Source organism: Drosophila hydei, unplaced genomic scaffold (genome assembly GCF_003285905.1).
Source record: "Drosophila hydei strain 15085-1641.00,03,60 unplaced genomic scaffold, DhydRS2 tig00000001-arrow-pilon, whole genome shotgun sequence".
Lineage (NCBI taxonomy): Eukaryota > Metazoa > Arthropoda > Insecta > Diptera > Drosophilidae > Drosophila > Drosophila hydei.
Genome location: NW_022045643.1, coordinates 9,384,471 through 9,400,857, shown reverse-complemented (window position 1 = coordinate 9,400,857; position 16,387 = coordinate 9,384,471). Strand labels below are relative to the sequence as shown.

At 38.9% G+C, this 16,387-nt stretch overlaps 4 protein-coding genes across 4 annotated transcripts; 1 reads left to right on the top strand and 3 right to left on the bottom strand.

The window, feature by feature from the left end:
* Window positions 1–9,839, top strand: LOC111603323 (gamma-aminobutyric acid receptor alpha-like). The gene is made up of 6 exons (XM_023320844.2): window positions 1–50; window positions 1,539–1,861; window positions 4,945–5,012; window positions 5,214–5,517; window positions 8,292–8,675; window positions 8,736–9,839. The coding sequence occupies exons 1-6, from the start codon at window positions 1–3 to the stop codon at window positions 9,692–9,694; spliced, it is 2,088 nt and encodes a 695-aa protein (XP_023176612.2). The 3' UTR covers window positions 9,695–9,839.
* A 1,297-nt stretch (window positions 9,840–11,136) lies between these two features.
* On the bottom strand, window positions 11,137–12,643 carry LOC111603314 (glycerol-3-phosphate phosphatase). The gene is made up of 3 exons (XM_023320835.2): window positions 12,323–12,643; window positions 11,372–12,050; window positions 11,137–11,308 (listed from the first exon to the last, which is right to left on the bottom strand). Exons 1-3 carry the CDS (start codon window positions 12,417–12,419, stop codon window positions 11,152–11,154), a joined length of 933 nt encoding a protein of 310 aa, XP_023176603.2. The 5' UTR covers window positions 12,420–12,643; the 3' UTR covers window positions 11,137–11,151.
* A 3-nt stretch (window positions 12,644–12,646) lies between these two features.
* On the bottom strand, window positions 12,647–14,213 carry LOC111603313 (glycerol-3-phosphate phosphatase). The gene is made up of 2 exons (XM_023320834.2): window positions 13,931–14,213; window positions 12,647–13,590 (listed from the first exon to the last, which is right to left on the bottom strand). Exons 1-2 carry the CDS (start codon window positions 14,025–14,027, stop codon window positions 12,737–12,739), a joined length of 951 nt encoding a protein of 316 aa, XP_023176602.1. The 5' UTR covers window positions 14,028–14,213; the 3' UTR covers window positions 12,647–12,736.
* A 154-nt stretch (window positions 14,214–14,367) lies between these two features.
* LOC111603317 (mediator of RNA polymerase II transcription subunit 19) lies at window positions 14,368–16,348 on the bottom strand. The gene is made up of 3 exons (XM_023320838.2): window positions 15,612–16,348; window positions 15,432–15,549; window positions 14,368–15,374 (listed from the first exon to the last, which is right to left on the bottom strand). Exons 1-3 carry the CDS (start codon window positions 16,047–16,049, stop codon window positions 14,902–14,904), a joined length of 1,029 nt encoding a protein of 342 aa, XP_023176606.1. The 5' UTR covers window positions 16,050–16,348; the 3' UTR covers window positions 14,368–14,901.
* Between the last annotated feature and the right edge of the window lie 39 nt (window positions 16,349–16,387).

The following is a 16,387-nucleotide window of genomic DNA, read 5'->3' as shown; positions in this document are numbered from 1 at the left end:
ATGGATGGATGGATGGTGTCCGCCTTGACGCCTACCAAGCCACTGGCCAAGTATGAGGACTTATTTAAGGACATGCCCCCTTATGCACTGACAGACCAGCTGACTGGCTGGCCTGCCTTTATGCTTAATGGCATTTGATTTTTCATTAACGGCTTGTGGTGCCGTTCGGTTGGGCTGCTTGGCTGGGCACTGTGCGCGTGTTTGTTCAATTTAATAACTCATCGTGAATAAGGTTAAGGGTTTGGCATGTGTAAAAAATTATTTAATCATTTTTTTTAAAATTATGTGCGCACAACGTGAGCTTCATGTGAGCATTAATCTTCGCACGAGTCCTGAATGTGTCGGTTTACGCCGCGTGTTGCTTGTGTGAATCAATCAAAAAATGTTGATTTTATATATATGAATGTAAACAAAAAATTTAATATAAATAATTTGAGCAAAAGACAATAAAATGAAACTATTTGATTCTGTCAAGATCTAACAAATTTCTTAGATTTTTTAAATAATATTACGCATACGCCGGACTTTGCTGGTGTGAAGCAATCAAGAGTTTTTTATTATATATTTTTGTTGTTGACAATATAATAAGCTAAACAAGCAATACTAACTAAATGTTTTCCTTTCCAAGACTATATTACGTATACGCCGTGTGCTGTTTGTGTAAATAAATCAAAATATGTTTACTCTGTAAAAAAAGCTCGAGGAAACATTATAAAATAATCTTAGATGAAGTTGTCAGAAGCTAAATAATTGCTTAGTTCTTTAAAACGATATAACGCATACGCCGTGTGTGGCTAGTGTACGAACGGTCACAAGTTGTTGAATAAATATTAAAAAAATTCAATTTAAAAAGACAATAAAATAAAATTAGCTTAGCTGGCAAGAGCTAACTAATTGCTTAGCATAAAGCTCAATGCTCCTGGCTAATTGGACCAATCAAACTGCTGGCAGTTAATCAAACTGCCAACAGCAGTCGACGGCCGGCAGGCGGCAGTCAGCCAGTGCAAACAATTAAAATCATAAAACTCATCGCAAAAGCCGCCAAAGCGAACTAAAATACACAAAGACCAAAAGTCAAGATACTGGGCAAGATAAACGGAACTAATGCGAGCCAAGGAAGTGGATAGACGATTCTGAAATTAAGAAAAACGCTCAGAATGCAAGCAGTGTCGAGCGCAACATCCGGTGCATAAATGAAAATAAATACCAAAAGCGGCTGGCAAACAAACTAGAAAACGAGAACTGTCAGCAGCAGCAGCAGCCAGAGAAGCCAGAGTAGCAACAACTATAAACAGGAGCTGTAGCTGGACACAGTTGGAGCGACAAATGTTAGCCAAACGGATGTGTAGATTAGGCCAGAACAGTTGTCCATCAGCCGTCTAAACAATAGACTCAACAACAGCAACAACAACAACAACAATAACAAATCTCTGCAATATGTGTGCAAGAAAAGCAACAACAACAGCAGCAGCAAGAAAAACAACTAAAACAACAAAAACAACATCCGGCAATGCGTCGGCTGACCTCATCGACGACAGCGGCTACTGTGGCAGCAGCAGTCGTCCGTCCTGGCTGGCGCAAGGACAACGTTTAAACTTGCGCATATTTAAACTTTTGATTAGCTGCTGTGCTCTAATGTGCTGCATTTATACAAATGCCTGGCAATTGTCCATGCTGGGCCAACTGGGGGTCATGGCCGGCAGCATCAAGGGACGCGGCGAAACGCATCGCCTCGATGAGATTGGTGCCGGCTCTTTGACGCGCTCCTGGCTAACCCAAAGCAATAATCATGCCAACATCTCTGAGTTGTTGGACAATTTGCTGCGTGGCTACGATAATAGCATTCGACCGGATTTCGGTGGTAAGTTGGCCAAAAAAAAGAAGGGAAGAAGAAAGTGAAATTGCTTATAAATGTTTTTAATATGCAAAGCAAAAACTATGAAAAACCGGAACACATGTTACAGAAAGTTAAGCATGTAATACAATAGTCAAACGACTTTATTGTTACGTAAAATAAAAGGTTAAGCAAAAGCTGAAAAGATGAAGTTTATATAAAACAAGTTAGAATGTTCCAGGCGGGCTATACCGACTGCATTATACTTATTCACGTTCTGAACAGAGTTGCATATTTTGCATGCAGTCTGCACTTAATTTTGGAGCTTCATTTTCAAAACTTTGGAAGATACAGTGCTACCCATGCTCCCATGGGTGCAGCTTATTTTCAAATGAACAGACGGACAGCAATGCGGACATTGCACAAAACCAAAATACTAATTCATGAAGTGAATGGATGTTATAATAGATGTAATAGAATAAAATATTCACATATATTTATATTATATCTAAAAGTTTTAGATTTTAATGTGAACCACAGACAGACCTTTAAACAATTATTTAAGTTCTTTATTTTTACTAATACAACTAGAAGTCGAGAAGCTGATTACAGATTACAGTGTTACCCTGACTCCATTTTATTGGTAGAACATTTCAGTTCTAGTTTAAGTTCTAATCTTAATTGACTGAAAGAGCCATTTAGGTCTAAGCCGAGAATGCTAGACATTTTGATTTAATTTTTCTGTAATATTGTTTAATAATGTTAACTAGAAATAAGGCTTTCATTTCATTTAATTTTAACTACAAATGCCCATAACGAGATTAGCTCAGATCTGATCTTTAGTATTTTGCATATTAAAAATCATTTCAAACTGAAATATATTACAATTGTTGTCAGTGATTTTGTGAATTACTCTTACGTCTGCTCGTTAGCAGTTAGAATAGATTCTATTGACAGTTCAGCATTTCCCATTTAGCTAAATATTTATTTGTAAAATTTTAGAAATAAATGCAAAATGCCAATTGAGCATCCAATGACAGCGCTGCTAGCAGCTCCCGGCCACCATTTATATCCGGTTGTGTGGTTAGAGTTTTGTTTATACCTTTGGGCTGTTTACCCTTTTGCCTGCTTCCTGTAATCAGCATACAAGTACGCCAACAGATTTGCCCCTTGAACGGAAGCGTTTAATGAAGCGGAAATCGCTGCCAGGAGACATACGGCATACACAGCTCAAGGCGACAATAATAATGATAATGCTGATGATGATGATGATGATGATGATGGTGATGATTGCGATGTGACAGCTCCCTAGGCAAATAGTTAGTGTCAAAATCGACAAAATATTTACATACAATTTCATTGCGCTTCTGCGCCGTTATTTGTGTGCTTGCTAGTACTTGGAAGTCTCCCTCTGCTCCGCGAAATTGATAAGCTTTTTCAATTTTCCAAATGGTCTGCACCATAAAAATTTAAATATTTTCGAAATTTAAAAGCCTTGCGGCTGGCACTCAATGTAGCTTAACGCGCATTCCCAGTCAGCTCTCTTCACGTCCCTCCACTCCACTCACGCAGCAAAAGTTTGCGTTTACGCAACTTAAGCCCAAATTACATTGTTTTGAACACTTCATTAAGAATGGGCTCGGCCGCTAAGTGCGACGACGATGCAACGCGACGAGCATGCAGGATATAAGGATACGTGGCATGCATCCTGCATAACGCGTGTTTACCCAGCTCAACGCCAAAGTCATTAAAAACTGTTCGCATAGGCAAAAATAAAAAAAAAAAAACAAAAACAAAAGAGATAAAAAAACTGCATATTAGCGCAAAATACATGAACATGGAAAGGCTGATAGATGATACGAGGCTACAAAGGATAGTCGCGGAGCAGGCAATGGCAATGAGACTGTCTGCCAAGCGGCTTAAGTGTCATTGTTCAAAGCGGCAACATTTAAATTCCGTTTCAAGCGAAAGGCTCTTCTATGAATTATTCATATGGAGGAATTATGTCGCATATATTTATAGGGAATATGTTAGAAATACCATAAAAAGAAACTGCTGCGGCTAACTAAAATATATAGTGAAATCTGTATATATATTTTTTGTATATATTCGAAATTCTCAGAATCCTATTGTATATTATTTTTTATATTTATATTAAAACAATATTAATTGAGCATAAAAATTGAAAATGTTTATATGTTAAGAATACTCTTTTATTTTATTAAAAAAATTGGCATAAAATTAATACACAATTATAAATTAGGATTTATGAAATGCTTGCCATGCTTATAAAAGCAAAATAAAAATTTTTAATTAGAAGAAAATATTTTCATTAGTATTATAATGTTTTTGTAGGCGTATACTGTACTTTAAGATAGTATTATAATAAATATATTACATTGATTTTTCTAGAAAATCTTATGAAATTTGTTTAAGCTACACTCCTTGGATACGAAAGCAACTTGCGATTTTCTTTCTCTTATTAAGTATTCATAAATATCGCATTGAGTTTCAATTTATCAGTGCCTTTATTTAATAAGTAAACACGCAGAAACCTCAGTCTGCGCAACAGGGAGACCGACATTCCTGCTCTTCCAACTCATATTTTAATTGCTGCTCTTTATTATTAATTAATTCTGTTGCATAAACATGATTATTTATGACTATATAATTCAAATGATTTAACAAAATTTAATAAACATAAATCAGAATCAGTATACTTATACGTAGTTTTATAATGTGCTGAATTGTAATCTTTATTAGTCACCGATATATATCCTTGCTCAAAGAGACTGCTCGCAATAAAGGTATTAATGAGAGCGATTGGTAAAGAGCGTGTTTCAAGCAGTTTATGCAATCTGGAGGGAAGGGGTATTACTTTCAGTAAACACAATCAAATTTCCTCAAAGGTACTAGATAATAGCATTATAAATAATATAATATAATAAAAAATAAAATAAAATATAATAATAAATAAAATCTGTCTAAATCTATTTTCAGCTTCAGTAGCATAATCTTTCGGAAAAATATAATCTGATTTCTCTTTAATAAATTCTGGTTATATTGCTTACCTTTACACCAACTTAAACTTCGTTTTCTTTTCTTTGAAGGTCCACCGGCTACCATTGAAGTGGACATAATGGTGCGTAGCATGGGTCCAATATCAGAAGTGGATATGGTAAGCTATAAGACTACAAGTCTTTAGTATTTATATAAGTATAATGCGCACATACAACAGAGTTCTGTGCACACAGCCAGACAAGAGTCAAGCAAAAGTCTGCGAACAAATGACGAATGGGTTGAACACCTTCTGGCTGTTCGCCACATTCAATAAAAGACTGCATTTCAGCTATTATTCCGTTGACTATGTCCTTTGCAGACCTACTCGATGGACTGTTACTTTCGACAATCCTGGGTGGATAAACGACTCGCCTTCGAGGGTGCCCAGGACACGTTGGCGCTGTCAGTGTCAATGTTGGCGCGCATTTGGAAGCCGGATACGTATTTTTACAATGGCAAGCAGAGCTATTTGCACACGATAACCACTCCCAACAAGTTTGTGCGCATCTATCAGAACGGTCGTGTACTCTACTCCAGCCGTCTGACTATTAAAGCGGGCTGTCCCATGAATCTCGCGGATTTTCCCATGGACATACAGAAATGTCCGCTCAAGTTTGGCTCATGTAAGTGGAAAACTATGGAAAAAAAAAACACTAAACAGTGGTTAGCTGGGCTTATATGCTAACTGAAAGGAGCTGCAGGAGGGGTTAGGCACATGGCTGTGCGCTGGCATAATTATGCATAATTGATGCTTATAGCGCTTTGATGCGCCTTTTGACAGCCCTATAAATGGCATGTCCGTGGCAACCACTTGTTGGAAGGACAATAACGCATAAGTGTGTGTGCTTATGTGTGTGTGTGTGTGTGTGTGTGTGTGTGAAGGACTCAGGCATGGATTATAGACTGAATGGCATGACATTGAATGTGATTGTGGGCAAAAATGGTTAAGTAAAAGGGCTTTTGAGTCTGAGAAGGACGCTAGGTCGGATTGGGCTTTGTTTGAAAAAAAGGAAAATTATGAAAATATTTAGAAGTACTTGCTTTTAGAATATCCTATGTTTTACTATTACTACCATAGTAACAAATAGTAGAAAAATCGAAATTAATTTTATGCTAGTTATATCTGCATTCTAAAAAACTATTAGAAAAACGTTCAAGCATTCGGCTCGCATTTGTGTGTCTTTCTACTGCAGGCAGCTCTTGCTATTTAACAGAATCATTTACATAAATCAGTTATCTATCAATGTAAGCATGAACATATCAAACAGCTAGTATATTAATCTGAGTTCAGTCCTAGCCAAGCTCTTCTTGTCCTGACTTCCCCAAGCTGCTTAATTTGCCTATCCTTATATATCTTTTCTAAAATATCCTTATTCATCTGTAAAATATAAGCTAACTTGCATTGCATTATTTAGTTTCCATAAGATATAAGCTATGTGTATTCACCCTGCTTTTGTTATTACACCTCTGAATATATGCAGGTGACATTTCAATTATTCCTGCCAAGCCAAAAAACGAAAACTCCGTTGACGTTGATGTATTTTCTTCACACAATTCTCTTCTTTTTCATCTTTTTTTTTATTTGTTACACATGCAAAATTGAAAATCTAGCAAAATATTTTGTAGCGCGCAGCTAAAAGGTTCACGCAGCTCCTGCGTTCATTTAAAGATCTACTATTTGGCCAGAATTTATGCAGGCTGTTAACAGCCTTCTGCGCTTATCGCACGGCTAAATTAACAGACACCTGCTACTACAGTTGATATTATTGCTTCCGATTTGTTGCGAATAATGTTGCATGCAGTCGAGGATTCAATTATAGCCCCAAGCCCTCTGCCGCTCTGCTTGCTGTTATTGCCTGCCACCTAATGTTGACAATTTCCCATTTGATGCGATGTCGAGTCACTGAAAATATTGCCGAAGTCAGCGGAATGGCGCAAAGTATCTAACAAAAAAAAAAAATATATATATATATATATATATATATATGTATCTATATGGGAATAAGGTAAACCAATCCGCATCCACACATGTCCCAATGTTTGGCAATTTGTGCAGCTAGGCGACAACAACAACAAATAAAATATCTGGCACGTGTGTTGATGGCAAAGTGTGGGATGGGGGCCTGGTCGTGGAAATTGGTTGAATGAATAGCGCTGAGGAAACTATGAAGCACTGTGATTTAACTAGTCACTGTGATCAGTTGCTGCCTCTATTGACTTACTTTTTTAATGAATTATTATTTTAGTAAGCGGCTTAGCTACTCTAGATGTAGAAACTGTGTTTGTGTCTTGAATACAACGAGAGATTTCTATAAATGTAAATTTTGAATATGTTACTGTTGAATGGAATCGTTCTATTAGCGAAAATGTAAATAATATTTAGGAAATACAAGTATCTCTGACTTAACTGTTTAGAAAATAATAATGGTTCTTGGTTATTTTTTAACTGCTAATCTTTTCAATAGCTTAAAGGGCAAACCACTTACTATAAATTGTTATAATTTTTATGCATAGAAGTTGATCGATTAATAGAAAAATTACTTAGTATAACATTCTACTTTGAAGAATGATGTTTTTGATTATCGATCCATTGTCCTTCTTACGAATAAAAAATTATATTTTTCTTAAATCGCCCAAAGAATACTCGAGCTGAAGTCTTGCCAAGAGGTCCAGAGGTCTTTTTTCGAAACCAAATAAATGTTTTATAGACTTTTCGTATATTTGAAACATTTTGAGAGTTTGCATTCATTCATTTCTATTCAGTGAAAGAAAAATATGCAATTTCACATTTAAATAAAGTTTTAATATTTATTAAAAAATTGCAAAAGACCAAAAACATGTTTCAGTTAGTTCATGAAATTCCACATATAATATTTTTTTAATTAAGCATATCATAGTTTAGTGATTACTTTTACAATCTAAATTTATTTTAGGTGTCAGTTTCCATTTATTAACTGTTTTATATACTATTCTTATCATATAAGTTGTTTGATATGTTAAAAAACATAAAAATTTCAGTAATTTCTCGTCGAATATAGACACTTGAAGAGAAGAAGTAATCAAGTCCGAAGTAACCGACTATGCGATAGCGTGAATCTTGCTGAAATACCATTTTTAAAAGCTCTCTATTTACAAATTAAGTTGGGTAAAGTTCTAAAAAAATATATAATAATTAAATATAAAGGCAATCAATGCTTAAGAGCTAGAAAATTGTTTATGAATCTCCAAGCAGTCACAGCCTTAATGGCCACTGTAGTTGGTCCCCCTAAATGCTTGCATCTCTATTGGGTTGTTATTTTTAATTGCCAAAATGTGAAATCAAAAAATATAAAACAAATCATATTTTCACATATTGCACTTTGCAAACATTCCACCCACATAATCTGCTGGAGCACAGTTGGCTATACTACGTCGGATGTCATTTATCGCTGGAACAAAGAGCGTCCGGCAGTTGCCATTGCGGAGGACATGAAATTGTCACAGTTCGATTTGGTCGATTGTCCGGCGGGTAATTTGACGGACATTGTTTACAAGGCAGCGGCACCGATGCCGCAGAACTACAATAACAAGGACACGCTGTCAACCAAACAGCCACCCAACAGCAGCAACAACAACAAAGTGCTGACAACTTTCGCTGGGCCGGGTGCCAAAAATCAACATGTCCGTGGCACTGGCTTAAAGCTAGACAAAGGCGCGTTTGGCTCGGGTCGCGGCATTGCCGGTGGCGGCGGTCTCGTCACGAATCTGGCCGGGAGCATCAGCCTGGAAACACATCATCCATGTAAGTTGTCAGTTTAGCGACGTGGCCTGCAGCTGCTAATCCCTGCATCTTTCTCCACAGCGGAGTACTCCATGTTGATGGTTAATTTCCATCTGCAGCGCCACATGGGCAACTTTCTGATTCAGGTCTATGGACCGTGCTGCCTGCTCGTGGTGCTCAGCTGGGTATCCTTTTGGCTGAATCGCGAGGCAACTGCGGATCGCGTTTCGCTGGGCATTACCACGGTGTTGACGATGACTTTTCTGGGTCTAGAGGCGCGCACGGATCTGCCCAAGGTGTCGTATCCCACCGCTTTGGATTTCTTTGTCTTCCTCTCATTTGGATTCATCTTTGCTACCATACTGCAGTTCGCAGTGGTGCATTACTTTACCAAATATGGCTCGGGCGAGTGTTACTTCATTATCGAGGAGCTCGACTCGGATTCGGCCGAGTCTGAAACGGATGTGGACGCCAGTGGCCAGTCGGATTTTCGTGGCAGCAGCGAGTCCAAGATCTATGAGGTCATACCGCTGTCCATGTGCGCCATAAGCATGCCAACATCTGGCGGCAATCGCTTAGGCATGCTGCACTCCAGACGCACCACGCGCAATCGCCGCCATGGACTGAGGCGCTTCAGTTTCTGGCGCTGCTTGGACTGGCTAAGCTGCCGGCGACAGCGACGTCAACCTCGCAAAGCCACCTGCTCCGATGAGGAGGAGGAGGATGATGAACAGACTCAGCTACGAGCCGATGAGGCGCCCTGCACTTCAGCAGCTGCAGCAGCGGCGGCCGCAGCAGCAGCCGCTGCCCAAAGCTCGCCGCCACCTGTGGGACGCCGACGCATGTCCTTCTACAGACGCGAAGAGCTGGAGGCGAGACGCAAGGGCAAACGCACGCCACAATACAATTCGGTGTCGAAAATAGATCGTGCCTCGAGGATCGTATTCCCACTGCTGTTCTTTCTGATCAATGTGTTCTACTGGTATGGCTACCTGTCGCGCAGCTCACGCATATTGGCCAACACGCAGGCGAGCACCTGATGTTACCTTTTAGCAATTTAGACACAGTCCTCAAAAGAAATCAGCGTTCCACAGAGGAAGAGCAGCGGCAATGGCAAGGTGTTACAATATGGTATAAAGGATATATGAAAAATATGAATTTCGGCTTCAGTTATTTGCTCTTAGCCTGATTTGCTAACAACTACTACGAACGCTTTCCACGATTTCTTTTCGCGCTAAATTGCTAAATATTTAAAAGAAAAACTTACATATCACAGGACTACAAATTGTACATATATACATTGACATATGCTATATAGAAATCTGTATTAATGCATATGTTATATGTATGTATATCTGGAATGTTAATATAATTTGTACAGTTAGCCTATAAGTTGCCAATTCTTTGAGCTTTTAAATGCTTAGTTAGAAAACAAATATAATGGCTATTTATAATAATTTCTATAAATATAAAGTAACATAAATATGTTTATGTATATGTATATGTTTATATATATATATATGTATTTATGAGTGTAGCATTACTTAGCTGAGATTTGCCAAAAGAGCTTTTGTAGTTAAGAATTTGCTGTTGCTCTCTAAATATGTAAAAGAAAAAACTATCCAAAACAAATCGAAAATCTTAGTCGGATGCAACCGACTGCATGATACTCGTTTGCTAAATTTAATTATAAGTCTATATTATGCGATGACCCATTCACCTTATCGTTTATGGATTTATCAACGGCAATCTAACGGTAAAACTTTCTCTAACTGTACAAGAGTGGAAGATCTTGTTTATTTCCTATTTGGCAAGCCTCAAAAACGGGCTGTATGAAGGTATATCGTGTTTTATCGATCAACAAATTGAGATTGTAGAAAATACTGGTTTCTACAATTTACTATATAGCTCGATTTCAAGTCTTTAGCTTCCCTAATGAGTCTCAGAAAACAATACAATTTATATTAATTTAATCATTTCCGATTTGATACGCACCTCGAGTGAGTGAATACATAATTTTTTATCGATCTGTAGACCAATTTTGGGTTCCTTGCTTTAAAATTAAGAGATACAATTCAATTCCAAATGTCAAATTTCGAAAATTCCAGACTCAAGTCTCAAACACTACACAAAATCAATATACTCGTTTACGCTTCATGAACGAGTACAAAAGTATGTAACATTTGGTTACTATTAAAATCAAAATTAAAAGCATAAACTATTACTAATATTAATGCACATTACTATAGCATAATAAATAACAACTATTATCTATATATATATATATAAATATATATATGTTTATTTTGATTAAATGTAACAGAAAATATTATGTAAATAACAAAGTCAAATGCATTTCAATTACAAACCAACTCGACTATGGATGAACGGATAAAACTTGTATCAGAGATAAGATATTTTTTGATAAAGATTAAGCTATCTTATCCGATATTGATTAGCATTTTTCGTTACACTTTATTGACAATGCATAAAAGTGTCAAATATAAGGCAATAGATTGCCCAATTGGGGTAGATAAACATCTGGCATGGGCAGTGTGGGATTACCATGCAAAGTTTCCAATTGATAGCTGCCGGTGCCCACTAAAAGCGATTGCAGATTGCAGTTTCTGGCAAAGGTGACATCGATTTTGCAGCTACAAAGGAAAACAATGACGCATTAGCGACATTAAGTAGGGATTAGATGCTCTCCAGCTTACCAATCGCCAATCATGAGCGTACGCTCGGGCTGCAAAGCAGCTGCATTGAGCAGCGGCTTTAGCACCAAAGGATTTGGTTTACCCATTTCCAATGCCTTCCGCTCCGAACAGGTCTCAATTGCAGCTACAAAGGCGCCTGTCCCGGGTATATGAACAGACGGATACTTATGCACCGCGTCGTTGTTGGTGACGAGAAAGATGGAGCCTTTGTTGCTGCACAGTATGTGACAGGCGCGGGCCATTTTACAGTAGCTGAAATGCTCGTCCCAGCCAACAATGACGGCGCCCACATTGGCAGTCGCTGCCGGCTGCTTCAACTCGCGATTTACGAACTCCTGCCACTTGTCATTGGGCTGCAATGGGTCTGGTTCACCAGCACCAAAACTTTTAAAGCCCGCTTCATTTAGGGCTCGCTCAATAGCCGCATTGCCAACCACATAAACCCGCTGGTCGCTTGGCATGTGCTGCTTCAGATAGTCGACAATTGTTTGCGTGGGTGAGATGATGTGCGACTCATTCGGCAACTGGAAGCCCAGACGTTGGGCGCGCTGCCAAATTTCATGGCTCGTTTTTAGACCATTATTTGTTATTAAATAGACGCGTTTGCCGGCGCGGGTTTGCAGGGCGTTCAGTACGTCAGCGGCACCTTCAATGCCCCTCTCATCATGCCACAGCGTACCTGATTTTAATTTGTAATAGTCAAAATATTTACGAAAAAAATAAATGATGTTCAAAGTAATGATATTTATAAAAAAATAATCTTTGAGGATCTCTCTCAATACTTCAGCCTCTCTAGCAACACAGATCTAATATGTGCTCAACGTCATCGATATTTAAAAACAAATATCGATATACGAGTTTTCAAAAGTCAGGTGGCAGCGCTGTAAGTCTGAGATCTCTCTTCTTTTCACACTCTCTCCCCTACATATACTTTCATACTTAAACACTTACCATCGCAATCACTGATAATTGTATCAAAGCCTTCCAACCAGCTGTTTACCTGCTCAGGTTGAAGATCTAGCAAATTAATTGCGCTTGCTTTGAACATTCTATAGTCGCGGACAGGTTGACACTGTTGCCCGCTTTGGAAAGTTTCTCTCTTAACTGAGCGCCAAGTGAGCAAATCATCGTGATTTTTAATATTGTGATACTACACTCACACGAATGACTGCGCTACAAATTGTTTTGATCGATCGGCATTTTCACAATAGCAAAAATTGAAAAACATTTTTATTTTATTGTAAATTTTACTATACACCACTGTATTCTTTTTTCTAAATAAATTTCTGTCTATCGTAATTAAGTTTGATAGCGTCCCTGAGCGCAAAACATAAACTAAATAAAGTATTTAAGAATATATACAAATTAATAACTTCCATGTGTCATTGAGTTCAGAATCAAGGGCAATAGATCTCCCAGTTTTGGTAGATACACATCGGGTATCAGTTTTTTGTCCTCGGGGTCTTTGCTATTCTTCCATTGATCCACGTCTGTCATATTATGAATTCCCGATCCGACTAGAAGTGTCTGAAATCCACAATTGTAGCCCAAGAGAATATCCGTATTGGCGCGATCACCAATCATTAAAGTGCGTGCTGGTTTGATTTTGTTCTGCTTAATCAATGTCTGACAAATGGCCGGATTAGGCTTTCCAATGACAGTGGGTTTCCTCTCCGCACACGTGCGAATTGCATTCACAAAGCTGCCACTGCCCGGAACAACCATTTCAGGCATAGGGAAACGTTCATCCGTATTGGTTGCAATAAACAAGCAGTTCGGATCGCTTAAGTAGGACGCTGCTTTTGTCATTTTGGGAAAGCTGAAATGCTCATCAAAGCCGACGACAACTGCGCCAATATTCGACTCTAGAGTTAAGTGCTGCGACATGAATGTGCTCAGTGTGCCCTGCATAACATCCGGTCCAATGCCTGAATGCTCTATACCAACGGCGTCCAACTCCTTTCCAATTCCCTCGGAACCAATGACATAGACGCGCTTGTTAAAATTGCGATTCTTCAGATAAGCAGCTGTTGCATGGGCTGTCGATATGATGCCGTCTTCGGTAATATTAAAGCCCAGTTCTATACCCTTCACAAGCAGCTCTTTGCGTGTTTTCGTCGAATTATTTGTGCAAAAATAAATGCTCTTTCCCATTTTTTTTAGATAGTTTATGGTATCCGATGAGCCGGATATCAGATTCCCGTACACCCACAGAACACCTGTATAATTGAAATTAATTTATATAATCATTTAAAATTGAAATTTCAATTTCATCTAAGATGTTTTTTAAAAACTGCTTTCTTGTCCATTACAACGGCTCTAAAAAGTCGGGCTGGCCGCACCCTACTGACATTGTAATTTGACATTGAATTTTGCGCGGCCCCACAAGCACACACACAAACAAATACATAATTCGCTTGTATGTCAATTTTAGACAAACAACAAGAACGAAAAGTGACGTGAATGACTCTCTTTAGGAAGTAGGCTGCCAAGAGTATGTGGCAGGTTACGCAATTCATATTGGCCCAGAATCCTTCATTCATAACTTTACACACTTACCATCGCAATCGGTTATAACGGAATCGAAACTGTTAAGCCATTTTTTGACCTCTACAGGTGAAAGGCTTAGTATGTTGGTGCACGTTTGTTTATACATTCTACTCGATTTATTGTATCAGTTGAAGAGATGGTATTAAGACTGGAAGCGTAAAGTGCCCGCGAACTACTGCAGGCTAACTATTAATTACAAAATTTCATCCACTGATAATTTATTTATGTATATCTACTGGGCTGATGCGTTTCTGACAGTCTGGCTACATTATCACTTATCAGCTGACATGCTGACACAGCTGTTAAAAAACTACTGTACGTTTTTGGTATTTTTAAGAATATTCCCCAAGTCAGCTGTTAAGCATAACCAGCCAACTGTTGGCTATCAACAATTCAAAATTACATTTGAATACAATTTAAAAATTTTTATTACACTTTTAAGCCGTTTATTATTGTATTTGGCGCTTACATATACAATTAATTACTTATAGTACAGGTTTTTGTTTTGTTGAATCTCAGCTTACTTCCTCCTTTTTTACAAACTTGCTGGAAGATCAAACCATTGCAAATAAAGTAAAATACTGTAGCTATACCAAATTGTAAGCGAAAGTAATTGGATGATCGAGATGCAAAGTTACTGCAAGCTAGTTAAAAATGGTAAAAGTAGTTGTTTTTTGGGATGAAAGGGTAGTTCTGGAATCTAGAGCGAAAAATTTTGCATTTTGTACCATAATTTGCATTAAATAAATCTCATTAAGCTAGGCAATGTAAACCGAACGAAAAAGTTTGCTAATTACAATATAAACTATTTTACAGTAATCATAATTATAAATTATAAACTAGACACGAAACTTTATCGAGAAATTGCATTTAGAGTGTGCATTTGTGGACACCTTTTTTTTGTTTGTTTTGTGTATGGGCTATAGACGTGTGTGTGTGTGAGAGGTAATGAGCCAAGACTATTAACTAATGGATTTCACCTAAAACTGTGACATTAATAAGCTACCTGGGCCGCCACCTGCGTTACCAGCGTTGCCTCCGGCCCCGTTTCCACCGCTGCCCAACACAGAGCCCAATAACGCTCCACTGGGCATTTGCTGTTGCTGTTGTTGATGTTGCATCGAAAGCTGTTGTTGCATTTGCAGCGATGAGGAAAAACTGTTCGGACCCATGCCCGCATTCATTCCGACGCCAACGCCAATGCCAACGCCACTGCTTGTCATGGGATTGGACATGCCAGCCGTGGCACCCATTACGGGTCCACCCATGCCAGCTGCAGCTGCACCACCGCCGCCCCCACTAGGCATTCCCATGCTTAGAGCGCCGCCTGGTTCAGGGCTTTGATTTTTCTTTTTACGTTTCTTCTCCTTTTTGCGTTTCTTGCGCTCCTTATCATCCTCATGGCGTTTTTGTTTTTTGTGCTTCTTCTCGTAGGTCTCCAAGCCAGCAGAATCTGTAGTTTTGTTTTAGCAACAAGTTACATATTGAAAGCTTTTTAAGCATAACTTACCCAGTAGCGTTGACTCGGGTCCTCCAGTGGTTATTCCGTCTTTGTGTTTGTGCTTTTTGTGCTTGTTTTTGTGTTTCCGCGCAGGTGTGGCATAAGTGGTACGGTACTGTTCCGGCAGCTTCAATGGAATCAAGAATATATCAGCAAGTGATAAAAACAGTTTACTGCATAGATTTTTACCGGTCCTGGGTGCAAACGAAAGCCGGCCAACTGCACTGCAGTCAGGGGCAGCAGCTCCTTACCACCAATGGGTGGCTTTTCGATGACGCTGCGCAGCGTGCTATTTTCCACGGGATGCGTGATGAGGTCATTGATGCCGGGTATATTCGGTAAAAAGGATGCTAGCGATTCCTTAAATTTTTTCTCTTTGAATTTGGTCAGCGTATGATGCAGTCCATATTCGGTCATGAGGTCCTTGTCGCCGGTTAGCTCCGCTTTCGCCGGTGGCTCCTTCATTGAGTAGAATGGACCCGTGTGTATTATCGTGGGAGTCTTTCCCAATGATATTGTCGTTTTTAGCGTCCCTGAGGAATCCTGTCGAGCTACCACGGGGGAGCGACCGCCATGCGGTGAAGATCTGGGTGAGTCCATCATTATGTTGCCGTAGTTGTTCAACATTTTTGGGCAACTCGACAGAGGCTGGGCTGGGACACAGTCAGAGAGTTAGGCACAGACAACAACAATACTGCAGCAGCAGCAGCAACAACAAGGCCAGACAGCGTAGCAAATTTTGCAATTGTTATGAGTTGCTGCCGCACACACAAAAAGCGAGCAATATACGCTCAGCTTATTATTGCGGCCGCGCCGACACTTTAATGTATATTTAATCAATTATAATGCACGTTTTATTGCGATTTTCTATGTTCAATTTGCAGACGAGACTCTCGCCATCTTGTTGTGTTCGCGTACAAGTGTGACCAGCTAGCGAACAACTGAATATGGTCGACATATAAATA